Raw genomic sequence first — 27,176 nt, 5'->3', positions numbered from 1 at the left:
TAAAACTGATGTGCGAAAATGTGTACTTAGCTTAAAAGCTCAAATAAAAATTACAACTTCCTTACAAGAGGGAAGACGGTACTTTAGGAAACTACAGGTGACTCACAGAAAGACGGGGAAGCTCAAGCAATAGATGTGAGAAAACTCAAACACGCATAGGCAACGCTGGCATCAGGGAACTCCTAAGATTAAAATGTCAAGGTTGCACAGCACGTGTATAACCACACAAGCTGACTGTAGCTTCGTAGGGACGGAGCGTGTCAGCATTACAGTCCCAAACATTTCTGGGGAAGAAACTGCAGATGTTTGCTACTCAAGTTAGAGATTATCATCTCTTCCTAATAACGTATGTATGTAACTAAGGGAGACGAGGAAAGAAAGAAAAGGAGCGTACTCCTTTCTTAGGACTTGAACATTCAAAGGGGAAAGCAGCTATGAAATATTCTAGTCTTGACATACATTCTATAGATAAATGTAACAATGTAAGAAAGTTATGTAGGAAGGGAATGGAACAAGCATTATAATGAAACATGTTCCAGAGTGTCTTTTATTTCGTGCCCAAAAAACATGGGAAATTTGATACCAACACACACAAAGTATGGCATTCCCAAATCAGGCCACAGACAAATTAAAATATTATCTAATAATAATATATCCAGTTAGAATAATAGTTAACATTTAATAATTACAATCTTCTTTAGCACGCTTATCAGGAACATTGTGCTTCACTTCAGAAAGCCATTGCCCAGAAAAACTGTGCTTTGATTTTGTCTGTGCCTTTTTTGTGTAAACACAGCCAGGGAGGCGTGCATGCAAACTGTCTTGTCCCAGACATGGTGCAATTTTTATTTCCCAGACAAAACACCCGCTGGCCTCTTTGGAGTTTCACTAGGGTCAGCTTTCAAAACACAGAAATTTTGCCACTTTAAAGATTCTTTCCCTTTCCCTCCACAGAATTAAATAAATGACAGCTTTTTATATCACAGAGGATGTTAAGCGTATTTGTGAAGCGTTAAAATGTACATATATTTATATTTTTTTCCCTATATCTATCTGTCTAGCTGCAAGTTATGCCCATATCCCTGAAATGATCCTTCCTTTGGAGATCTGTGATGAGGTCATGTCGCTGCGATACGTTGTTAATAAAGCTCATACACTGGTCTGTCCGTTGAAGAGCTGGTAGGAGATCCGACGGTCCTTAGAAGGGTGTATAATCCTTATTAACGCCAGCCGTCTCGTTAAGAGCGCAGAGTTGAAGACTCCTGGAATGAAGGGTTGGGAGGAGCAGACCCTCTTTATCCTTTATTACCAGATACTCAGATTAATATCAAATAGGTCAAAAGGTCAAACAAAAGGCTCCTCGCATCTGAGATATTTGAGCGCCTTTGCCGCTCCAGTGACGGTAGAAGGAAGCGCGGGAAGGGCACGGTCCTCCGGCTGCGCAGCCGCCAGCAAGCGGGAGGCGCAGCTTCGCCGGGCGGGTACCGGCGGGACGGGCACCGGCTGGCGGGGGCGAAGGCGGGCGCGGTGACCGCACCCGCAGGCGGCTCCCCACGTTTAAAAACGGGACCCCGCTCCTCTCGGAGCGCGCACCCCGCTCATTTTCGGAGGCGGTCTGACCGGCGTTACCAGTCCGCCTCCGCGGCAGGTCCCGGCAGAGGCGGGACGGGGGGACAAGGCAAGAGGGGGGCGGGGGGGGGGCAGGTGCTGCGGGGGCGGCAGCGGGGCCACCCGCCCGGCCTTCCCCTCCGTCCGGCGGTGGCCAGGGGCTCGCTCCGCGTTGCCCGGCCGCCCCCGCCCCCTCGGCGGCTCCGCTCCCGCCTGACGGCTTGGCGGGAAAGCCCCCTTCGCCCGCGGCCGCCCGCCTCGCCGCTGGGCGAGCGGAGGAGACCGGCCGCGGCCGCTCACCCAGCAGCTACGCGCTGGAAATGGCCACCCCGCGGCGCGGAGCCCGGCCGAGGGGCAGGGAGGGCGGGGAGGGCGGGCCGCGCCTCCGCCCGCCCGCCGGGGACGAGACCGCCCCGCCTCAGGACACGGCCCCGCTGCCGGCGGACTTGGGTACGCGGCGGGGGGCTGAGGGGCGCCGGTTCTCAGCGCTGCCGCCCCCTGCGCTGGGACCGGGAGGGCGTTTTGGGCGGGGGAGCGCCGCCCGGGCGCGACACCCGCCCTCCGGCGGCTCGGAGGGGCCGCGCCGGGCCCCGGGCCGGCCCTGCCGGGCTCGGACAGGCCGGCGTTACCCTCGAGGCTTTTAACCCGGAGGGAGGGAGCGAGTCCTCCGCCCTCCTCTTGCACCCCTTCCTCCGCGGCTCCTCAAAGCGGGGCGGCGTCGCGCGTGGCCCACATTCGCGCCCCGGAGAGCGGTGCCCGGAGGAGGAGGAGGAGGAGGAGGAGGAAGGGCGGCCGCCCCGGCTGCAGGTTAGGGTGGGGAAGCGGCTCACCCACCGCCCGGGGATCGCCGCTGACGGCGGGGGCTCCCCGCTGGGGCGGCAGGAGCTGCAGCGGGAGCCCGTACGCCTCCTCTCCCCCCCCGCAGAGGCGCTACCTGCTGCGCCGCCCGCTTGCGGATTTCCTCCGGTTCGGGGCCGCGAAGGCAGGGCGCGCAGCTGGTTTCGCTCCCGCTGTTCGCTGATGGTTTCTTTTATTCTTTAAAAAACCCCAAACACACAACGCGCCCCCCGAAAAGAGAAACCGCCCCAGGGGCGGTGGGCTCCGAAGGGTTACGGAGCAGTCCGGTGAAGTTTGGGGCAGGTCGGTGTGTGCAGCGTTAGGACCAGCCGGCTCCCCTGAGGCGCCGGGTCCCCTGAGGCGCCGGGTCCCCGCGGGCGAGCGGCCTCCCGGAGGGCGGCCCCTGAGGCGGCGGGGCCGCGGCCGTTCCCCGGGCGCAGGGGAGCGGACGGAGCGCGCCCGCCTCGCGCCGGCTCCCGCGCCGGGCGCGCGCCTGCCGCCCCTCCCTCGCCCCGCGCGCGGGCGGGCGGGGGGGAGCGGGCGCGCGCGCCGCTCACCTGGCGCACCTGGGCGCACCTGGGCGTGCGCGAGCCGGTGGCGCCCGCCCCGCGCGGCGGCGGACCCGCCCCGCCCGCGCCCGGCCGCGCAGGCGCACGGCTCCTCGGCCGGCGGCGCTCCGGGGGCTGAGCGCTGTCATGGCGGCAGAGAGCGGCAGCGTCGGCAGGAAGAGATGGGGCTGATCGCGACCGCGGCGTGAAGCGGCAGCGGCTGAAACTTCAGGCGCCTTTCGGAGAGAGAAGGGCGGGCGGGCGGCCGGCGCGGCGCAGCCCGCCCTCCGCAGCCGGCGAGCGGGGCAGAGCAGCCGCCTGCCGGCCCCGGCGCCGGGCGTCAGGGCAGCCCGCGCCCCCTCCGCGGCGGCGCCGCGCAGCGAGCGGTGAGTGCGAACTTGCTCGGCGGCGGGTCGCTGCACCTGTCCGCCCCGGCAGCCGGGGCGGCGGCGGCGCAAGGGCAGGGGCCGGAGAGGCGGCAGCCGGGGAGCCGGGCGGGAAGGAGGAGCGTATTCCCTTTAAAAAAAAAAAAAAAAAAAAAAATTAATCCCCTCACGGCCGCGGCCGGAGTGCGGCTCTCGCCGTGCCCCGGGTCTGCGGGGGAGCGAGGACTTCCGCGGGCAGAGGCGTGAGCGCTGCCGCGGCGGCCGCTGCCGCCTCCCCGGCGCGGGGCAGGGGACGGGGGCCGCTGGCCGGAGGCGGGACCCTGGGGCTGGCGGGGAGCGCCTGACTCTCCGCGGGCTGAAGCCTCTCTCGGGTTGTCCTTCAGGGCTGCAAAGACCTGCCCGGGGCAGCCAGCCGCTGACAGGCGCCGGCTGCTGAGGAGAGCTGGGACGCCGAGGGCGCGTCCTCCCGCCCGCCCGCCCCCCCCGCCGGACGCGGGTTTCCTCAGGAGCCGGAGCTGAAGGGGAGGAGTGGGCCGCCCCTCGCCTCCCCGGGAGCCCCAGTCGCCCCTTCTTCCCGGAGCGGCGAGCGTGCCCGCTGGCGTCTCACGTCGTAACCTGAAGTGAACTAGCCATGGCGAGTGAAGACAAACAAGTTGTGCAGCCAACAGGTGATGATGGAGGAGGAGGAGGAGCGGGAAAAGAAGGAAATGCTGCTGAAGGGGGAAGTGTGCTGCAGCCTTTGAATCCAGGAGTCCCCATCCGAGGTATCAAGATGAAATTTGCTGTGCTGACAGGGCTGGTGGAAGTTGGTGAAGTGTCCAACAGAGACATTGTCGACACTGTGTTTAATCTGGTAAGTTGTTTGCCTTTCTGGGCGTGAGAGAAAAGAACAGTATATGCATGCGGAAGAATCCCATGCTTTTTTGATGTTACTTTTCTGTCAGTATCTATTTTTTTTTTTTTTTTTACATGTTTACTTTCACCATACTAGGTTTCAGCTAGGTTCTTTTTACTTATGGATCACAAAAGCTGAAAATAAAGCATATGAGCCTCTATATATAGATTTAAACTTGGAACAACTCTAAACAGCATCCTCCTTAGCTTGCCTCAGAGAAATTGTTGCTTTATTTAGAACTGAGAAGTGTATTGTTATGTTTAAACATTCAACAGCTGTACTCAACAAGAAAGTTAAATGTTGATTTAGTAACTCAAACTGTCATCCAAACACACACGTTGTTGTTTTAAGCCAAAACAACTTTTCCCATGAAGATGTTTATGCCCCTTTTTGCTTCCCGTTTGCTTTGGAAGTAGGCAGAACTTTCCCGTTCTGTCTACAGGTGGTGGGGGTGTCAGGGAGCAGTTTGTTCGAATGCTTTACTTACTCTGCTCATTGGGAAGAGTAGAACGTGGTTTCAATGTCCTCTTTTTATTAATGAATTAGGTAGTCAGCTGCTATTTTTGGAATACAGTATGAATGTATTTAATACTTCATAGCATCTCACTAAAAATCGAGGATACAAGTTTTCCTGTCGAAGCTGCAGACCCAATATATATCGTTGAACTTTTTGGGCCACATCTAAAACAGTCGGGTTAGTTGTTAATGTTGGCTTGCTGGAGGAGACCAAACGTTAGGAGAAAAACTGTCTTTAAGTTTACAAAGATACTCTGCTATTATCAGAAGCTTCAAAAGATCTCTAAAAATACTCATTGTTCCTCCTTCTTCCTTTTAGTGAGCACCTTTGACTTTAAACCAGCGTGGTTTCTGACAAACCAGGAAGTGAAAGCATGTAATAGTATAAAGCTCGGTAACAGGGAAAGTTGACGCGAAAGGCATACTATTTTTTAAATGCATTTCAGTTATTTTGTTAGTAGTATTCTTTGCTACATGCAAGTTTTAATGGTCACTAAGTATTTACATGTGCTTTGTCTGTTTAATGTTTTTTGATGTTATCTTCTTGGGTTACGATAAATGTTTATTTTTTGAATATTTTTGTATTAACAGAATCTAATGCTCTAAATTGTTTGGGGGGGTGAAAGTCTCAATACAGAGGAATTGCAGTACTGGCAAAACCAAAGTGCAGATCAGAGGTTTCATGGATGCTTCAAGTGTGAGAAAGTGATTTAAGTTGCTTAGAGTCCCCTTGACAAAACTCAGCGCTCAGGTATGTGGACATGAGGTTCAAAAGGAAATTCTGGTAAATAGTTTACGATTTAGGACACTTGTGTGAGGGGAAATTGTTCATGAGTGTGTTAAATTTTACTTTGTTTCTAGCATGGTCTTTTCAGTGGTGTACTGGAGGTGTGTTTTATGGCAGCAGTGGAAAGAGGTTCAGCAGAATAATTAAAAATGTAAAAGCTGCTTGATCCTGGGATTCCTTTTCTGCTCCATTTTGGACAAGAGAGGAACGAAACAATTCAGCTTGATTCAGAGAATCCTTGATTTTAGATTTAAGAAGTCTGAAGAATTTGACCTGTGGACTGGATCTTCATTTCCCAAATAGAAGCAGGGGAGAGTTTCTGGCCCTGGAAATTTTTGGAACTGTGTTTTCACTTTTTGTGCAAGTGAAACAACATCCCTGACCTCTCTGAGAAGATTCCCCAACTGTTCCAGCACACCTGCCTACGATGTGGGAGGCTAAAGTTATTGCTCCTGCACCACGTTATTTATCAAAGCAGAAGCAGTCAGTTGATAGCTATCACGAAACAACCAGTGGTTTGGTAGTAAGGGCACTTTACCTGGATTATGTGAGAACAAAATCAAAATTTTTGGACGATATAAAAAAAAGTAGGTCCCTTGGTTTCTCTGAGTCCTGGGAAAACACGTCAACTACTGGCAACTAATTCAGAAGGAGAAGATGTCTTGGTGTTCTGTGGTTTTATTAAAACTGGAATGCTTAAAAAATTAAACCAGCCAACAAACTTGTAGTTTTTGTTACAGAAAGTGCGTATTTTCTGGATTTCTTTTTTTTTTTTTTTTTTAAACTGTTAAGCTGACTTTTTAATATCGCTTTCTGGGATATGAGGTCTCCCTACAAAGCAATACTCATCCATCTGTCATTGAGTTCTGCCTCTGTTCAGTTGTTAGCTGTGACCTCTTTGTTTTGTGGATTACTACCTCTGAAATCACACTGATCAGAATTTAGGGCATGTGAAATATTGGTTAGCAATGGTGTACTTACTTTTCTGTGTGTGTATGCAGAAAAGATTTAACTTTTATACGGAGAAGTGATTCTTAGCTATGGCTTTTCTGGTAGTTTGTTTCCCAATAGCTTTTGGAGTGAGTTTACTCATGTGTGTGCAGGTTCAGTTGGGGGTATGAAAATCATACTGTGATCTGTCGTTACTAATGGGGTTAAGCCCAATGTATGCCCTCCTATTGGGTTTCATTCAGTTTGGTGACTCATAACTGCACTACCTCAGTGCTGTTAGCAGAAATCAGCTAGCTCGCTTCTTGTACTTTGAAAGGAGGAGACGTATGGTATTTGGGGGATTTTTTTTATCACTAAAGTGAGATGTCTTTAGACCAGAGTGGAATGAGGGATGGGCAAATCTGTGTCAAAAGGTGTTTTTACATACTTATTCTTCATAGCATAACCACCCTCAAATGTGAAGAGGTTTGTGGCTTTTTTTTTTTTTTTTTTTTTGAAAAGGGAGGTTAGCTGACTTAATTTTTATTTCTCGAGCAAACATGTTGCTCTTTATGCTCTTCAAGCTTGCTGTAGCATATGGAGGTTATGGTGAATTTCTTTGTTTCTGATGGAGAGTCAAGAGAAGCCTGAAGTGCTGTCTTTGTTCCTCATCCTTAAGGGTTTAAGAGATGGTCATGCTTTATATGTGAAAGACTCAGAAGGTCAAAAATCCAAAGTGCACAGTAGTTGACCTGCTGCTTATTAAAGAAATTTAAGCTTCTGTAGTCCTGATTGAGCAAATAACTTGAGCAAATAACTTGTTCAGTCCAGCAGTTTTGGATCTTGGAGCTGAGAACCACCTATAAGGTTTTCTCTGTCCAGCAGTGTAACAGAGTGCTTAGTAAGCTCACTTCTAGCATCCATCAAAAACCTAGTAGTCTCATTTTGTTGTCTTTGGAAATTCTACTATTAGAAATATTCAAATTGATCTGCTTTGGTTTGGTCAGTATTCTCTGAGAACCTAGTTTTCCAGCCCATGTTAGATATGGCTTTGTGTATTTCAGCACTTCTTAAGAGTTGAAAAGGAAAATACTGACTTGAAAGAAGCTCCTTATTCTGTGAAAAACTTTGAAAGCACATTCTTGTTCAAGTATTAATCTGTTCTGTCACTTTTCTGACAGACAGTAAGCTGAACTGTGGGTATATACTGCTCATGCATTGTGAATTATATTTTTAATTGACTTTGGGCGGCAGTAACTCCTTGAATTTCCTTTGTATACACATCAGGTGAATTCCTGTTTGTTACCTCATATGCGCTACCCTCCCTCCCCCAACTGAGTTTATTAAAATAAAAAACCTCCTGGTAGGAGAAGACGATAGAATGGAAAAATAAATTGTTTACAGTGGGATCTGTTACTGACTTAAAATAGCTATGTGGGTTTCATAGCAAAACAGAAAGATAAGTTGACCTCCTACTACTCTATCTGAAAGTTTCTTCATTAGTAGAAATAATTCAGCAATTGGCAAAACTTAAACACATACATATATATAAAATTACTTACAGTACTGCACTGCTAGTGTCAAAGAAGGTTTTTAGGATCTGAAGTTTTCAGGTCTGGAGAACGAATTCTGTTCTGAAGGCTATACAACCTGCACTGGAAGTACAGCAAGTCCTGCAAAATCTTTTCTAGATTAAAATCCTGGGTGGAGCTTCTGGGCTATTCCATTCTCAAGGGGCTTGTCTTGTATCATGCCAGTGTTGTCTTGTTTCCAAGTTATTGTTTCTTGTTTATTATATATAAAAATTAAGTCACTGGATATCCTTGTCCTTCAGTAGGTAAAGGGCTCTCACTGACAAGTGTTTTGTTCATAATGAATGCTCTATGTGCAGGGGTTAACTATGCTGCATTATTAGGCTTGCAGTGGGAAATGAGTATTCTGGCAAAATTCTGGTATGCCTCAAGCAGATGACTGTACAACTCTTGTCTGTCTCTGTGGTGTTGGTATAATTCCGTTTGGGGACTTTGTGCCAGAATTTACTCAGGTCTCAAGTCGACGAGTGTATAGAGACAACAGATATTCTAGACTTTCTGCTCTTCTCTAAATAAATGCCATGACTTGCTCTAAGCTAATTTTGTTTTACAAAGCTTTAGCACTTCTAATTGTTCAATTTACTATAATATAGATTCAGTTATTTGTTTCAGTTCCATTTTTTTTTTTTCCCCTCAGTCTGTGTTGCAAAGACTTTTTTTTAATGTTCTGTCTGTCTCTTTGGTGAAGAGAATGTGCTGTTGCTTCTGATTCTGTTCATGGATTTTGAGGTCCTCACCAAGAGTCCCCTAGTGACGAAGTACAAATGAGAAAGAAATCTTAGTTTTTATCACCTTTGGAGGAAAAATAACAGGGTCTGAGGAGCAAAGACTAAAATGACTTCAACATTTCATTTGTCATCTCTCTCACTTCTGCCAGACTTTACTAAAACCACAAACAAAACTCAACGTACCTTTTTGAAATCCTGACTGCTTACTTTCCTCGTTTCTTCTTTTTAAAGCAACCTTCTTCCCCAACCCCACTTGGCTTGTTTTATAGAACAAATCTGAGATAAATGTCAGGACTGCCACTTGTTTGCCTTCTGCTTATGTGCCCTCTGCTCTATTTGACATGTCTCCATTGCTATGGTTTCTGCACTATAAACTCTTTATCAATTATTCATATTGAAAGCTAATGGCATCACCTGCTGATACAACAGGTTTCTGATTTGGTATGAATGCTTCTGAAGCGCTAGTACAATGGATTTTATGAAGTAGGAATTCCCCTTTTTTTGTCTCTGGTCACAGACTTTTTTTGCATGTACCTTCTTGTAGAAAACCCCCAAAGCTAATGCTGATAGAATTAAACATATTGCAGTAGTAAAAATGCACCATAAATGTCTTCATAACAATGCATTGTTTTCATTACCTTACTGGATGTTTTTAGGGAATGCTAGGATTTATTTTCTGTATAAACTTATCAATGCCGATGACAAGTGAGAGTAACCAAATAGTTTCTAGAGCATCACTGAATATTGTGCATTTCTTAATATATGCAGTCTTCCCTAGTAGGTTCCCAGTAAGTACACCTCTGGCTACAGTTATCCTAGTTCAGTCACTTCTGTCCATTTACGGTATAGATGATAAGGTAAGTCCGTGGCTTTAGCTGGGTCAAGCTTGTAGTTTTTTTTAAAAAAAACATAGTAAATTGCGACAGTCAGCTGTCCTAGTGATCGTGCACGGTTTTACTCTTGGTGAAGGAGTGGAGTTCAGCAAAAGATCTGTAATGCTTCCAAATCTTCCCAGTGTCCTTTTTATAAAATATATCAGATGCAAACTTACTTCTTGCTGGCCCCTTCACTGTGGGAGGCTTGTGCCCAATTTGATGAATAAATTTAGACTCCTTGATTCCAAGTCATCTTCATGGTTTTGAAGACATCTAATTTGGGATCTGGTAACAGTAAAAGGTGATTTTGGTAAGTTTTGCTGACTAAATGAGGGTGAGAGATGTCTTTCACCAGACTTTACCTAGTTCAAAATTGTTGAGTGATGGGAGTCACTTGTCCTTCCCTTGAAATAAGAATTACAGACCTCCATCTTGTTAGAATGTATTCTGAGTAGTTATGGATACACTTACTATTGAAGTGATGTGCATTGGGGTTTTTTCAGGTATTGACACAACTTGGATGTTACTTTGTAGTTAGTGGAAATAGCACCCTGCATAGTAAGTGTAGGAATTTAGGGAAACTTTGTGGTCAGTTGAGAAAGGCATGGAATGTGGTAAGTGAGACGGTAATGGCAGTCTTGAATGAGACGTGCTGACGACTTAGATGAAAATTGTCTGGGCTCTGAAGAGGAGCTGATTTGTACTTTGGCTGTGGTATCAACTCGCTTCTGTGACTGCAACTTAAAACACTCTGTAGGACAACAAAGTATTGAGGAGAAAATCTTAAGACCATACAGGAAAATGTTCAGTTTTTCTCCCTCTTCCTCTAACTGGCCAATTTTTATAGCTTCTCATGACCGGTCTGAAGTTTTAAGTACCTGTGAAAGCCTGTGAATGACACGCACTCTGTGTTTTCCAGAAGTGTTGGCATCCTGTACTGCCTTTAGTAGGCTCTGTACAAACCTGAAACAAAGCTGAAAAAGCAAGGCTGAACCAGGCATTTACATATATCATATCTTAGTAATGCAATATTTGATGGACAATTTTTAATTACCAGTCCATTCTACAAGTAAGCCTGTTTAAAATGTGTTCATGGCATACTTTAGAATTCCCCTTTAGAGGAAAATGCATCAGTTCAATGACAGATTTTTCTAGCTGGTGTCCTGTAACAAAGGAGAGAGTCAGGTATCTATTGTAGTTGCTTTGCACTCTCTAAGTAGTATTTTGTATCACCTCTGTCAGGCAATGCTGGGCTAGATGGACCATTGGCCTGAGTAGTGCAGATAGCCCAGTAACATAGTGGCTGTATGGACTGGCTCAGGAAAAGCATTTGCGCATTAGGGAATAGAATGAAATTAGTCAAAAGCGTGAGGGAAATAGGTGGATGGCGTGTTGAGGTTGCTGCAAAGGCTGGACATTGCAGAGTGAGATACAAATAGATAATTATTCATGTCCGTTGAAAGAGATTACTGGAGGGATGAACCAAAGTGTGCGGGTTCAAGAGGAGTGTGAGTAAAGAGAAGTTTTTTGAAGTGGCTGTATTGGACGAATACTGGAGGTTGAGGAGAATCAGAGATGAGTTATTTACTTCATTTTTTTTTAAGGCAGTGTCGGTTTGGTATGGTGTTCAGTACTCAGTGGCTAGTCAATTGTACTTGCAGATGCTGAACCTTGCTGAGAAGTCCCAGTCTTCTGAAAATCATCAAGTGTGAGGTTTTTTTTTTTTTTTTGTGTTAAGATTTCAAGTCTGATGAAAGATAAAAATGAGCGTGCTCTGTGGTTTCTTTCACTGTCTGTGTATTTGTTTTACCACCTGTTGGGGAACCTGCAGTCATTCTGAACTGTATTCCACTTGGCATGGTGTTCTGACTTTTTTTTTTACTAGGTAAGTTGGTAACTTAAAGCATTTATAGCTTCTCTCTTTATGAGGTCATGAAGTTCTTTATGAACCTTAAGGAGGAAGCTTTAATCTGTTGCACAGATTAAATATGCTCTACAGTTCAGTCGTTGGATGTGAAATAGCTACTTGCTACCTTCGGTGTTTCTGTGTATAAAACCCTTTAAGCATCTTTTCTGACAAATTAAGTCTTGCATGCATTAAATTTATGCATATCTTTTTAAAGAACTTCTATTTATTTTAAATGGGTCAATCTGGAAGAAAGTTTTTGTTCATAATCACTAATTACAGTTAGCTAACTTTCTGCCGTTCAAGTGTCTTCCCCAGCCCCTAGAGGCCTTGCTGGCCTCTTCATAACATTTTGCATGATGGCTTTTGGTATTAGCTTGACCTAATTACTAATGTCCTAATTTAGATTACATTTATGCTTTAACTAATTCTGGATTTTTCTGTTAGACTTGGTATTGTGCTAGAGCATATTATTGCCTGTCTAAAAATTGGTTTGGTCATTTTCTTTCCTCTGGGAAACCTTCAGACTTTGTCTTTCTGGGAACTCTCGCCATTTGCCAGGAATCTGAGAGCTCGAATTAATTTGCATAAAACAGGATACTGTTGCCACCTGCTTTTTAATACCACGTGTGGCCAGCGACGACTGTAGTTTCCAGTATGCGGTGCTCCGTATTTAGAGCAGATAGCAATCGAGATGCATCCTTTCACAACTGCTGTAATGAAATTCGCTAAATAATGATGCTGCATGAGTTGCAATTGTACCTTTTCCTGAGACACTGGAGTCTTTGTACTGATACGGAAGTTTGTTGGAATTTGTGAAGAGCTTGCATTGCTACAGTGCTTTAGATTCCAAAGCTTTGCAAATAGGCATAAGTAGTTTCTAAATAGAAACTAATTTGCAGAGAAGAAAACTTAATGCCTTCCATTGCACTGGATTCTTCTAGTAATAACTGGGGAGCTGGGAACAGCTACGTCCCAGGCATGATTTTCTTGTTAATAGCTGCCTTGAGATGATATTGAAATGAGAATAGCTAGTGGGAATAGGATGTGCTCTGTTTCCTTCTGTAAAGTGCTCTGCGAGTTTGAGCTGCAAGTCTCTTTACTGCAGCCTGCATATGAGTAGTTCTGTCGATGTGTGGTTTTTTTTCTATTCTACATACATCTAGCCAAAAAATTTCATATGCACTATACAGCAAATTCAGATTATTTTTGGTGTGACTGAAAAGCTGGAAGTGAGTTGTTCAGGCAAAAACCTGTTCTATTTTGTTGATGCAACTGAAGAAAGCAACACTTGAAGAGCTACTGGGTTAGCTTTGCTTTGCAACTGAAGATCAAAACCAGAGTAACCACTTAAGACTATACTGTTCTATGGAAGTGTGGTGTGTGTGTGTGTGTGTTAACCCCTGCCTGCCCCCTTTGCCATCAGCAGTTGTTCTCTGTGGTGTGAACAGAAGTTACAGAAATAAAATAATGAAATGAAGTCTATTCTATTTGCCCCACTTAGATACTCCAAATTTCTAATTTTATACTGGACTAGTCCTGTAAAACAGTAACTGTAACAGTGCATAGGGTGACCTGTAGCTTATTTATTCTCTCTGTCGGGAATGCTGAAAGGCTAGAGGCACCAGTAAGCAGCAGGTAAGATGGTCACTGCAGCGGGAGAGCAATTTCTCTTATAAAAGAGTAGCACGAGAACCAGTAGCATCCTGCAGTGGACTGGGAAGTCTGTGATTATGGAGTCCAGGATGCTGAACGTTTGCTCTCTCAGAAATTGGTTCCTTTATCAAACTGTGCAAGTTTGTGTGGGAATTGTACTGGTTGCTTTCCCGAACGTGATTGGGATGGGGGTGGGTGGGGAGCTGTTTGGTAGAATAAGGTAAGCCCTGTTGCTGTAGAATTGCTGAATAAAAGCTTTTAAAAACTTTTAAGTTTTAGTAGTCCATTGTTAGAGAAGTCTTCAAGTTATGCTGTTTGCACTTCCTGAGATTAAAACTGTGTTCCTAAGGACAATTGTCTTTTGCAGGATTATTTACGATTCAGGTGGACCTTGGAATCAAGTAGTGCTTAAAAAAAACCAACAACAAAACCCCCAAAAAGGTTCTTTACGCAGAATCCATAGACGTAAGTTCAAAAAAATGGCCAATGATACAGAAGTAGAATTGCTGGTAAGCCTTAAAACAATGCAATCGGGGAGAGAATAGGAACCAAACGACTAATGTTGGTAATGGTGCATGACTGTTAAATAAACAAATGGAAACTATCAGTCCAGTCAGCATCTGCCTGTGCTAATGTTTTTGTTGAAACTAAGCATGTGATTTGTCTGTAGTTTTGGTTGTGAAGTAGATTGAAAAGAACTGGCAAGCTTTTTTTTTTTTTTCTTCTCTCTAATGGGAGCTTAGTTATACTGTAGGTTTTGCTTCCAGTATGTAATTTAAGTGCCGTAATGCCTGACTTTTAGGTATCTGATATGGAGTATGAAACTGAGTAACTGTGACTGCATTTTTAGAATGTGTTTTGAAATAGCTAATGTGAGATGGGGAGCTATGTATGTTTAATATATTGCTGATGTTATAGAATGGGAGAACACTGAGATGCTGGGAATGGATATTTCAATTGGGACTGCAAAAAGTTCTCTGTCCACTTTGTAATCTACAGCCAAGGGCCACCTTCTGAAGCTATGATGTCCTTAACACTTCAGATTTCCTTGATTTAAATGAGGTAGCAGTGGTGCCCAACTCCACCATAAAGTGCTGTGTAAAGGGTTCTCAGGCACCGAAACTGTACCAGCAGCCTCCCATCTTTATGCAAATGAGTAAATGCTCCTGGGGAAGAGATTGCCCTGTTCTCTTGCCCGTTTCTTCCTCAAAAGTAAGGTCCCAATTTTGTGCCATGCTAGGGTTATCTACTGTTTAACCTCACAGCAGGACACTCTGCTTTGTCCTTTCTGTGCTCCCCGCCCTCTCTTCCGTGACCTGGCACCTGCTGCCTTGGTGCTGGGCTGCAAAAGTGAGTCCTGAGTGCTCACTGGGTTCTGTAGTGGGCTGAGGAGCTGTGAATGCCACTGTGTGCTGCAGTTGCTATGGATCGGCTGATTGGCAGGGGTATTGCCTTTGGGGGGATGTTTATTCCATGACTCATCCAAGACCTGGCACTAAAGACTCATGCCCTTCCTGTGTACTGCTTTTAAAGTGAAATGTATATTGCTCTTTGGGAATTTTGCTGGCTTAGTAGTGTCTTATGTATGCAGGAAATGAAAGTCACCCTGATTTCTATCCGTAGTAGGAAAAGATTCAAATTGCCATTTGTCAGGAGTGCATAGCAATGGTGTTGTAAGTGACTTGTAAGGGGACATTTCTAACGCCTGTTCTGTGAAGACTGGGCTTGTATACAGCGAAGAATGCCAGATTCATGGGTATGGAGAGAAGGCATCAAAAGAAACTAGTCTCGGACCTTGTGGTTAAGGTGTTTGAACAAGGTTCTCCAGGCACTCATATATGACAGGAAAGGTTTGGAGCTGGAAGACAGTGGAATTTTTGCCCATGTTACGGCTTTAGTAAAGTTTTCTTTATGGTGTACAGAATCCCGATTTCCTTCCTGGAAGGTGAATTATCTTCAGGTGGAGGGGTTTGTCCAGTGACTGAAAGATCACCAGAGTTGTTTAGACATATTTGAAAAAGATAGAATTTAGATGATAGAAGCTTAGGTTTCTTGCTTCTGGATGGCGCTGTCATTTTGCAGGGAAGTGATATCCCTGTTTCCAACTAGATCTTGTTTTAGGAGTGTGCTTAGTACTTCTGTGTCCTGTCTTGAGAGGAGCCATGAGCAAGCTGAAAAAACGTCATGGGACACTTCTAGATACGAGTTAGTGTTGTGTATTGTCTGCCACCCCCCCAAAAGAAAAAGGGGGGGGGGAATAATTTTCACATTGTCAGATGATGTAGATGACTGTAACAGGGAAACTTGTTCAGGCTTTCCCTCAGCTAGGTTTTGTGTGGCAAGTTGGGAAGCCTGGAAAACTGGATACAAAGTGGAAGTTGGGGAGGGGGAAATTGAAGTTTCACTTGAGAGCTAATTTAATCTTGATACCTTTGCTGTTGTTCTTAGCACTTTAAAGATGGATATGTCCGTAGGTGTTTTTAATTAGATATGCAAAGAGTTGTTGGGATCTCTTTCAATTGCAGTCATATGAATAGAGGTAGAGGTAAAATTTTAGAAGAGCAACCTAACTCTGCCCAAAGAAATTGTTTTAAAATTACATCACAATTGAACAGTTTAGTTTAATTACTGTAACTGTGCTGTAGTAAAACTTGATTATAAACTATTTGTTTCAAATTAAAACTTCTGAAATCAAATCCTCACTCTCTAAATGCCATGATCTTGTCACTATCCATCATATTAGAAAGGTCGTGGCAGACTGGTGAAGTTACCAATGACTTGAAAAGGGGAAACATAACCTCTATTTTTAAAAAGGGGAAAAAAAGGAAGACCCAGGGAACTACAGGCCGGTCAGTCTCACCTCTGTGCCTGGCAAGATCTTGGAGCAGATCCTCCTGGAAACTATGCTAAGGCACATGGAAAACGGAGAAGTGATTGGTGACAGCCAACATGGCTTCACTAAGGGCGAATTGTGCCTGACAAATTTGGTGGCCTTCTATGATGGGGTTACAGCATTGGTGGATAAGGGAAGAGAGACTACCAGGACTAGTGCAAAGCATTTGACACTGCCCGACACAAAATCCTTGTCTCTAAAATGGAGAAACATGGATTTGATGGGTGGACCACTTGGTGGATAAGGAATTGGCTGGGTGGTAGCACTCAAAGAGTTGCAGTCTATGGCTCGATGTCCAGGTGGAGACCAGTGACAAGTGGTGTCCCACAGGGGTCCATATTGGGACCAGTATTATTTAACATCTTTGTCAGGGATATGGACAGTGGGATTGAGTGCACCCTCAGCAAGTTTGCAGATGACACCAAGCTGAGTGGAGTGGTTGCTACTCCAGAGGGAAAGAATGCCATGCAGAGGGACCATGACATGCGAACCTCATGAAGTTCAACAAGGCCAAGTGCAAGGTCCTGCGTCTGGGTCAGGAGAATCCCAAACATGGATACAGGCTGGGTGATGAGTGGATTGAGAGCAGCCCTGCAGAGAAGGGCTTGGGGTATTAGTGGTGAAAAACTGTATATGAGCCAGCAGCGTGTGCTCGCAGCCCAGAAAGCCAACCGCAGCCTGGGCTGCATCAAGTGTGGCCAGCAGGTCAAGGGAGCTGATTCTCCCCCTCTACTCTGCTCTCATGAGGCCCCACCTGGAGTACTGCGTTCAGCTCTTGGGGCCCCCAACATAAGAAGGACATGGACCTGTTGGAGTGAGTCCAGAGGAGGGCCATGAGGATGATCAGAGGGCTGGAGCACCTCCTATGAGGACAGGCTGAGAGAGTTGGGGTTGTTCAGCCTAAAGAAGAGAAGGCTGTGGCAGGACCTTATAGCAGCCTTCCAGTACCTGAAAGGGGCCTACAAGAACGCTGAGGAGGGATGTTTTACAAGGGCACGTAGTGATAGGATAAGGGGTAATGGCTTTAAACTGAAAGAGAGTAGATTTAGATTAGATATAAGGAAGAAATTCTTCACTGTGAGGGTGGTGAGGCACTGGAAGAGGTTGTCCAGAGAAGTTGTGGATGCCCCATCCCTGGAAGTGTTCAAGGCCAGGTTGGATGGGGCTTTGAGCAACCTGATCCAGTGGAAGGTGTCCCTGCCTACAGCAGGGGGGTTGGAACCAGATGATCTTTAAGGTCCCTTCCAACCCAAACCATTCTGTGAGCTCTTCTGTGAGGTGAGCTGCTCTTCTGTGAGGTGAGCTGCTCTTCTGTGAGGTGAGCTGCTCTTCTGTGAGGTGAGCTGCTCTTCTGGAAAAATGACTTTGAAGTATACAGAAGTGCCAGAAATTTAGGCTAAACTCACATTTGGAGGCAGGGGGAGGGAGAATTATTTTGGTGGATTTTGACTTGTCCTGTCTCTGTCATGTATTGTTTAGCATCTGTGTTTTCATCTGCTCTGTAGTGTGACACTATATATTAGTCCTGTAGCTGTTGCTAACTGAAATGGAGGGTTTAATGAGAATTTCTTGGGTCATTCCTATTAAAGTTCCTACTCTGGTAGCTGAAGCCCAGTATCATCCTGAACAGATAGTTCTGTGATTTCAGTGTAGCAATGTCGCGTATTACTGACAAGAGGACTAGTCAGACACAGGCTTAATGACCATTTTCTGACATGCGTGACACCTATTTTATGGAATAGCTCTTCAGTTTTGGAATACACCTACTGTATGTCATCTGTGGGTTGGCAGTGCTTTTGGCTTCTGTAGCACTGAATTAGAAGTGATCTTGATGCTTCAATTTCCTGTTAAAGGATAGGTGTATGTGGAAGGAGGTGAACAGATTTAAATACTTATTTATATTCTTCTTCCAGCTGAGTACTCAATTTCACAACTTTTAAGAGTCAGCTTTAGCATTTCCTATAGATCTATTGTTTACATATATGAGGCTAGAGATATAGTTAGAATTTAGTTTCTCAGCTCTGTCTAGAGGTTTTGTTTATCAAGGATACCTCTAAATGGGTTTGTTTGCCTGTGACCTTACCATGTGCATTGGGAAAATTACTTGAAAGCACATACAAATTCTCTAAACGCGTATTGATCACTATAATGATGGGATCAAAGCAGGGTAAAGGATTTCTCAATTGCAGTAATTGTATATGCAAATTCCTATATTAAATGATGGCTGAACCGCAAATTTAACCCAGACTTTTGAAGGGCAAGATGCCTTTGTTTAAAAGTGTTACTAGTTTGGCCAAGAGGAGCTATTGTCCTTTACCAGCATGCAAGCTGGTAAATCTGGTTTAATCTCCGATTAAATTAATTATGGTGTCAAAGAAAACACAATAATGAAATGTATATATGGCAACTATATTAATTAAATATTAGTTACCCAAGCATGGAGTTTTTTTCTCTTCGGGCAGTGCTTTGCTATGTGTAATGCTGTAGTCATGATCTCTGTATGGTATGGTTCCGTGTTACGGTGCTGTGAACCAGTAAGGTATTTATACAGTCACCGTGTTTGGTAGCATGAAGTGGCACACTCCTCTTTGAGATATATTCATACCTCATGCTTGAATGATTGCTGTATCAAAGATGGGTGGTATAAAAGGAGGAGAAAGTGTTGTTTTTATTTGCTAATTCTGTAAACACACCAGGGCCCCGAAGAATCAGGCTGGGCTCTTTCCTTTTCATCCATTAGGTGCAACAAAGTTTCTGCAGACTGAATCAAGTCTTACTTGCTCCAAGTAGGTGGTCATGACTGATAAGGCACATTTAGTTAAATTTAAGTTTCCTAGGAAGAGGAATGAAGGTTCAGATTTTTCTACAAGATTGTAAGGATACATAGAGTAGCAAAGGACTCAAAAAAGCTACTTCTACTGTACAGGAGCTACCTGCTTTGGAAGCATTCATATATAGGACTGCAGAGAACTGGCAGAAGTGAAGCTAGTAATAATTTTGGATAGGTGGTGCAGACTAAAGTGCCTCAAGGCAACTGCGTGCAACAGTCATTGCTGTTGGAAGATGCCTTCCTCCTGGGCTGTGCTTTCTGCGCTGCTCCATCAAGAGACGTTTCACAATCGCTCCTTTGTTCCAATGGCAACATAAGTCAATGAGAAGTTCTGTCTTTGCATTTTTGTATCACTTGTTCCACAATGTAGATTCAGTGTTGGCAATAAAAAGCTTGAGCTTCAAAAGCTTTTATGAGTTCATAAGTAAACTATTTAGCAGAAACATTTGGGAAGTTGATGTCCATTTTCTTCTCCCTGTGAACTGGTCTAGATGTAAGTCAATGGCATCTTTACTTCTACTGAACTGCATCACTTAGGTTAAATTACAAATCTTCAGGACTAAGCTCTGAAAATGAAGAAGAATCAGTTTGGTTCCTCAAGATGGAATTTCAGGATTTTAAAAAGAAAACTAGAAAAGATATTAAAATAATTGCAAAGTTGCTCTCTGAAGTCAGTGATTCATACATTAAGATTACCTGATGTCTTCTGTTTTAAGCAATCTTCAAGGATTTTCTCTGAAGTTCTACTCATTTTTTGCAGCCACTGTGTGATACTGTGCCCCAGAGACACGTGTGGTTTCAGCCTTTGTTCAGATAAACTCTTCTAACACGGAGTCTTGCTGCTTTCAAAGCAGCAGCAAATGTGTGTGTTCTGCTGAGTGGAGTCAGGCCCCTAGGAAATGGAGTTGGGAGCTAGAAAAAGAGGCTTGGGCTTCCCACTTCTCAGCCCAGCAGGTTATACTATGCTTCCGACTTGGAAATCAAGAAGAGGTAAGACTGTTTAGGACCTGGCTCTAGAGCTGCCTCATTGTGCTTCTTGCATTGTGTTTTTATGTGAAGCCTGAATTCCTTTTGCCTTTAAAAGGAAGAAGGGAAATCACTGTTAAAGCAGAGGCCACTGCCCGAGCATTTGCACACCATCCCGGGAGCTGCACGCACACCACCTGAGATTTTAACTGCTAGGACCGGAGTCCCTTCGCAGTGGGCAGCTCCACTGAGCCAGCGGGTGCCCCTTTCCGACTCCTCACTCACACACACGCTCGTTCTCAGGCGCTTTCTCTCCCCTCAGGCTTGACCCTAGGTTTCCCCGAAGCAGAGTCTCTGACACGATGTACGCCAGACGAATTTATTGACTGGTACAACAGTACAAAGCAGCTCGAGCTGGGTGCCTCTGGAGAGGGACCCCAAACAAAGAAATCCCTGGGCAATTATACCCGTGCAATTTAAGTTCCTCTCCCCTCATGTGACGGTTCAGTCCAATAGCAATATTTGGGTCTGGGGTTGTCTTGTTCCTTATTGGATCCTTTCTCTGTCTCCAGGCGGGACATTTTTTTTCTTATCTTAATAGATGTAGCTTCTGCTGAAGGTTGTGGCTACCTTTATCTTTCTGATTGGCACCAGTTTCAGGGCTTTCCTTCATGTAGCTAAGTTAAAGTTCTGTATGTGGTCAGTGTATCTAGGTGAAAGTTCACAGCTTGCGGCCTAAAGCTTTAGCAAGCCTTTTTACTAATGCTATGTATTGGATTCCGTTTGAGCTAGAAAGTGGCTTCTGCAACATCATATCTGAACATTTCTGAATTTAGTGGCTGATGTTGAATTAAGGCTATAGTTGTATTTGTTGTAACTCGGAACATGACTCTCCCAATAAATAGCCACACAACTTTTACAAACTAGAATGAAATAATAAAATTGCAGGAGCATCCATCTTTCTTGTACCTTGCCTACAAGGAATGCCTTCTGTTTCAACTGTGAAACCTGTTGTAAGAGCAGGATTGCTGCTAGAAGGCAGCTAGAAGGCTGAAACTCAGTTCTCATTCTGGAAGAGTGACAAGCTGTCCTTAGGAAGGGCTGATTTTCCTTGTCTCTTCTAGTCTCCTTGTGTTTTAAGCAAGTGGGAAGATTTACTGATCATAGGATAAGGAGATAATCTGTAAATATATTTCAGGATAATCTGTCAATGTATCTCAGGATTTATTCCACTGCTGTTAGCTAAAGTAATGAAACATCCCCTGAGGGGTACTTGGTACATGTAGGTTGCCATTTAGATGTTTGTTTTCCAATTCCTGGGGCAGAGTATATGGCAAAAAGTAGAAACCTGCTTAAAAACAAGAAAGTAACAAGTGAAACTCAAATAAGAAAACTAGAATGAAGAACTAAAGTCTTAAAACTGAAATGACACTATCAAATGAGAAAACTAGAAATTGAGAAACTATCAAATGAGCTAAACTTAGTGTTCTAAGACAATGTGGGTGTCTATATTGATCACCTCCTGAACAACATAAGAACAATATTCCTGAAAAGCCAATCTGCCAGTAGGACATTGTTGAGTTAATTCTGTAGTTGCCCTATATTAAAAAAAAAAAAAAAAAAAAGTTTAGTTTTTAAGGCATGTAATTTACTACATAGGTATTTTTTTAGCTGTTTGTAAACTGTTAACAACTGTGACTTAAGCTCTTCAGAAAAGTATTATTTAGCTGAATCAACAATGACCTAAAACCTGGTATGAGGTTATAGATATTGAAGCTCTAGCGAGGGTGGTATTGTTCTACAACTTTAGACAGTGGAATATGAAGCTGTGTTGTCTGGGATTTTGACTCGATATGGTTGTGACCGGTCTCATAACAGCAGTTCTCACTGGAGGAAATTTGTAAATACTCAAGTCCTCTGGTAGACTTGGGGCTGAGGAGGTACAACTTTCTTTTTAATTTATTTTTTTAATCTAGTGGGAAGATGGCAAACTTCTGTGTTTTGTTGAAACAATCTCTTCTCCCTTAAAGTCAACCTTCTGCTAACTGCAGTGAATGATGGGAAGATCTTAGCATCTTTACGTATTGAGACCTCATTGCCAACCACTATGTTACATAATGCTTCGTTATGAAAGAGGAAACGAACACGAAAGCTGTTCTTGGTGACTGACCAGCATATAGCGAGAGGCTCGTTTCTGTAAAGGTGGGAGCCAGGCTGTGTTGTGCAGACAGAAGTTTCTGAAGCAGGGTGTCCTAAAGCCTGAAGTCAATTCATGCTAGAACTTCAATGCAATACTTGCTTGAAACCAAATAATAGTAGTTGCATGGATGCAAAATGTTTTTTATTTAAAAAAAGTGAAGAATAACACGTAGCAGTAGAAAGAGTAGTAATTATTTTTCAATACAAAGAGCAACTAAAGAAGGCATGTTGAAAATACTGAGGTGGTCCTATTTGCTAGGCCCTAAAAATGACAGTGGAAATTGTTTTTCTGTTTTATCTGCTAATTCTCTGGAATGCATGTACTGAAGAAGCAGCTGTGAATAGAGGAAGATCTCAAGATGGAAGTGAAAATTCTCAGGTTTTCAAATCTAAAGTCAGAAATGTGTAATTATTTTAAGCTAAAGTTCTTTGGAGTTCCTGTGCATTACCTGAGGCAGAGATACATTGTGGACAAATCTGTAAGTTGCCTGGTTTTGTGTAGCAAACTCCAAGTGCAAAAGATGATGTGTGAGGAAGCACAGATGTGTTATAATTTCAAGTATCTGGCTTGCTTTGCTGTGGGTGTAGCTGTTGTCACTGCCATCACTGCAGATGGTGATGACCATTGTTACTGCCAACAACCATTTAAGGCTAGAAACAAGAGCTTTTATGTTATATACTCGCAATGTGTAAAACTCCTTAAACCGGTAACTAGACCAGTACTTGTAATTTGAAAAAATTAAGAACTGTTTTCCCTAGGATGATGATCTTAAATTTATGAGAAACTACTTGTGGATTTGATGGAAAGAATTAATGCTAGTGCGGTGATTCATGGACCAAATTTATGTTAAATGTTGAAATTGGATGATTTCATAAATATAACATTCTTATGCAGTGTCAATAAAAACTATTATTAATTTTTGGAGTAATAAGAGGCATAAGCAGAGAAATTTACTCCTGTCTCCCCACCAAACTCTTCAACGTTCTCCCTTAAATGGATGTATTTCTTAGTTTATTTTTGACAGTCTTATAAAGTGTTGCTTTTTATATGACTGACTTCATTCACATATTTTTGGGTTCCAAAAATGTTACTGCTCTATAAATCTGAAATTACTTTTGTATTAAACACAGTGAGAGATGGGACTGGAACATAATAAGAAAAAGAAATCTAATTTTATCGCTTCTTAAATGTTATCTCCCAAGAGCATTCTTCAGATTACCTGGAGTCATTTAGCACCATCTGTAATGCCATGTGTAACACGGTTAAAGTAGCATAATAGATGCTGAGGATAAACACAGTTAAATTAAAAATGGTTGCTGAGCAAAAATATTTTAGGAATTTAAGAGTCTTCTGTGGAGAGGGGTTTTTATCTGTAGCTTTATTTTCCATAACCCACTGCTTTCCTCTTTGGTTCTGTCAGTGCAGAACTATGGTGGCAATGAAGTGATTGCCACTGGTAAGTTTTCTCTGAGAGAATGTTGTGGCTGTCTGTTTCACCTGTATTTTCTGCTCAGTAAAGAACGGTGTTATTGCTTTAGCTGTCCTTTGCTGCAGCCTCTCCTCTTTGCCTGGAGTGCCCACGTACAGGAGGAGAGAGAACCATGGTGATGGTTGTTCTTTACTCCAGTGGCATCAGGAGTTGTATCAGTCTCGAGTTATACAGCTAAATTAGCTCCAAACCTTTGCAAGCAGCACATGGACTGTTTAAGAAACCAGGTGATGAATATAGCGCTCAGCACTCTAGTTAGTTGTCTTAATGGGAAATGTTGAAAACAAAAAGAGAACCTTGCTGAATAAAAGGGTGGTGACATTCGGCAAGATACTTGTGATTCAGTAATGGAGTAGATAGGCAGTTACATTTAAAGTAATTTTGATTTCTTCTTAAAGCTTTGTTTGCATTATTTAAAGAAGGGATCTTTGAATGAGTTGATAGAATCACTGGAATAGAATAGTTATTAAAACTCTTTTGTCGTTGTTGCAGTCAAATGCTTTTTGTTAGAATTATTCTAGATGCTGAAAGCTGTTTTCTGGCTTGTCTGTAAATTGCTTTGTACAAAGGTTACAAACTTTAGGTGACAGTATTTTGTCAGACTGTGATTGACGCTAGCTTTATACTTTGATAAGGTTACAAATAAGTGTAACTTGAATTTCTTCTTTCTATATCTTTTACTTTCCTTCCTGAACATTTCCTTAAATGTTTCATTAGGATTTGGTTGGGCTGAACAGAAATGTGTTCCACAAGTCCCTTTCCTGTCTCTTGTGTTGAAATTTGTGTGAGAGGAAGGAAAGAAGATAGAGTTAAAATTTTTATATTCAAGTACTTTTCAAATTATCAATAATGGTGTGTGTATGTGTATCACAGCAGCCTTTTGTATTCCAGTTCTGTCACGGCTCAGCTGTGTTTAGGTAAAAGTGTTGCCAAGGACAGCATTGCACATAAAACAGGTGAATGGCAACAAAGATGAAATCAGTTTTAGGTTCATCTTGAAATAAGAATGGTTTCTTAAGCAAGTGTTGTATTCTGTGCTGAATGCTTTGCAAAGAGTCCAATAATAAACAAAAAACAGACAATCCCACCCCTTTTAAAAATTATACGTGAAGAAAATCATGCTATTTGTCCTTTCATCTTCCATCCACTGTCACTGTGTTTTCACCAATGTTGGTAACTGAATGATTTTTTTTTTCAGTATTTCAGTTTACATGTGTTAAAAAAACAAAGCAAAGCAACCTGATTTTTTGAAAGTAAGTGTGTAATGCTACAATTCCACAGTATAAATATATTCAAGTAGTCATGTCAATGTATAAAATGAGAATGCTATGATTGTATGGCTAAAGTAGTCATACATGAGGCACCCATATGCCTCCACAGACTTATTGCCTTGAAGAGGACTTAATGTGGATAAAATGATAATCTGCTTCACTCATACTGCATAATTCAGTCTTAAGGAAATATTAAATAGGAAAATGTCAGCTATATCATAAATTTCAGAAAGAAAATTGACTTTGCTAGGCAGAAAATACCTTACTTTCCAAACATCCGAAGGCTATTGCAGAAAACTTTGGATTTATAAGTTTAATTGGATTTTCAAGACCTCGTTGCAATTACTGCAAGTGTTTGAGTAAATAGAGGCAGGGTTTTATTCTTCCTGTTTTTAACTTAGCAGTTGATCGAGCTGAAATAATGTGGTGGTTATGCCAAAACCTATATTTGTATTTCTTGCTTCATTTTTTCAGTTACAAAAAGTGAAGTGTTCTGTAATACAAATTGTGTGCTCACCTGTAATGCCAGTAGGAGGATATGAGAGGTTTACTTTGCATTTTTATATTAACTGAATCTGGAAAACACAATGGGGATGTTTACATTTAGAGACCAACCTGACTTACGTTTGCAGTGAAGCGTATAAAAGTTATCTGCAATGTACTTAGTGCACATTAAGACATACCAATTTCCACTTTAAAGTATTTTCAAACTTTATGAATTTAAGATAAAAACTTATATAGTATGTTTTACAGACTCTTTTTTAGTTTTCTATTTAAGTTCGCTTTGTTAGCAAAAGCCCACAATTGAGTTTGAGGGGGCTATACTGTAAAGCTGTCGGGCTGCAGAGCTTTATACCTTTAACATCTATTTCTTACCTTAGATGATTTTGCCTGAGTTATTGCTGGGCTTCCTGTTCCTCTTACCTCTGCTGTATATATCTTCCTTATTATTTACTCACAGCTTCTGTTTTATTACTTTTTTCTTGAGTGTCACCTCAGTTCTGTTTTTCTTGTCCCTTTGATTCGTGTCTCAATTTTTGGTCTTCTGTAAAATACTGTTCTTGCACATAATGCAAGTCTTATTCTCTATAGTGTTGCACACATATGCTGTCTATAGGTATGCTTATGGATTTTTTAAATTTGTGGTCCTACATGGAAGTATAAGAGAACTATGATATTATGATACATAACAAAACCCATTACTAGGACTCCATTGAAGCAGCATGGTACAAGTTAGAAGTATAGTATTTTGTACACATAATTGTAGTAGTTGAAATAAAAAGATATGAGGCAGGAGCTGTTGCCTTATAATAGTGGACCAATCAAATATGTAAAGTGCTAACAACCAAAATACAAATGTTTGAGAGAAGAGCAACACTCTTCCTGATATTCAGATACTGAAAGGCTTATCTTGGAATAGCGCTTAAAAATTTACAGTTGTCAATAGAAGCTGTCCTTGAAAGACTGTCAAGTATAGATTATAAGGCCAAGCGATCAATGTGTTAATGTGACCTTGTGCATCGCATCAGCCATAAGGCTAACTAATATTTTATGCAGTTAGTCTACAGACTAAGTGTACATAATAAATCTTCACAAAGCGGGTTGGAGGACCGCTTAGAACAATTGCCAATAAGCCTGCAGTCATTTAGGTTTGAGTGGCAGCAGGTTTAACAGTGCAAAAACTTAAAAATAGCCAAGTGTTTCTTATATGAGGTGTTCTGCTAGAGGTTTGAAGATGTTGGAAACGCTGTACTAGAATGAGTACCATTGAGTCTTATGGAGTGCAGCTCAACCTTGTAGAGTAACTAAAAAAAGCTGGGTTTTGTGAAATACTACAATAAATGATGCATAAACTTTGATTGCAAAGAGAAGAAAATTCAGTGCTCTAATGAAAGCCCAACCAAAGATGCTAAAATTGACTCGATACATTGGATGGAACTTTACTGTGTGTGTTTGGCCCGACAGTAATCTGTTGTCTTTGTCAGGGAAATCTGGAAACCTTGGTAACGTGATATTTGAACAGGTACGGACCTGATTAGGTCAGGAACAGAAAGATGTTGAAAAATGTCTTGGCTGTGATAGTTATGTTCTGCTTCATACTAAATATGTCTTGCCCTAGTGTTAACTTTTTTATGTGAGATGTGAATTTTGGGATGAAGCTGAAATATTTTTTGCCAGGCAGGTAACCCTTGTTGATAGGCAGGATTGGTGGCCAAATGTAGTTTCTTCTGTGGTGAATTTCTGCAGGTGGGCTGGTATGTCT

The 27,176-nt window shown here is 42.9% G+C and overlaps 1 protein-coding gene across 1 annotated transcript in view; it reads left to right on the top strand.

The window, feature by feature from the left end:
• Positions 1 to 3,919: 3,919 nt before the first annotated feature.
• Positions 3,920 to 27,176, top strand: part of LRBA (LPS responsive beige-like anchor protein) — a 416,862-nt gene continuing 393,605 nt past the window's right edge. Inside the window, exon 1 of the mRNA XM_082315661.1 lies at positions 3,920 to 4,232. Within this exon, the coding sequence (XP_082171787.1) occupies positions 4,011 to 4,232 (222 nt within the window). The 5' untranslated portion in view covers positions 3,920 to 4,010. The remainder of the gene's footprint in view (positions 4,233 to 27,176) is intronic.

Source organism: Platalea leucorodia (genome assembly GCF_965183815.1).
Source record: "Platalea leucorodia genome assembly, chromosome: 6".
NCBI classification, from domain to species: domain Eukaryota; kingdom Metazoa; phylum Chordata; class Aves; order Pelecaniformes; family Threskiornithidae; genus Platalea; species Platalea leucorodia.
Note: the sequence above shows the minus strand (reverse complement) of the source record. Positions and strands in the feature narration are given on the sequence as shown.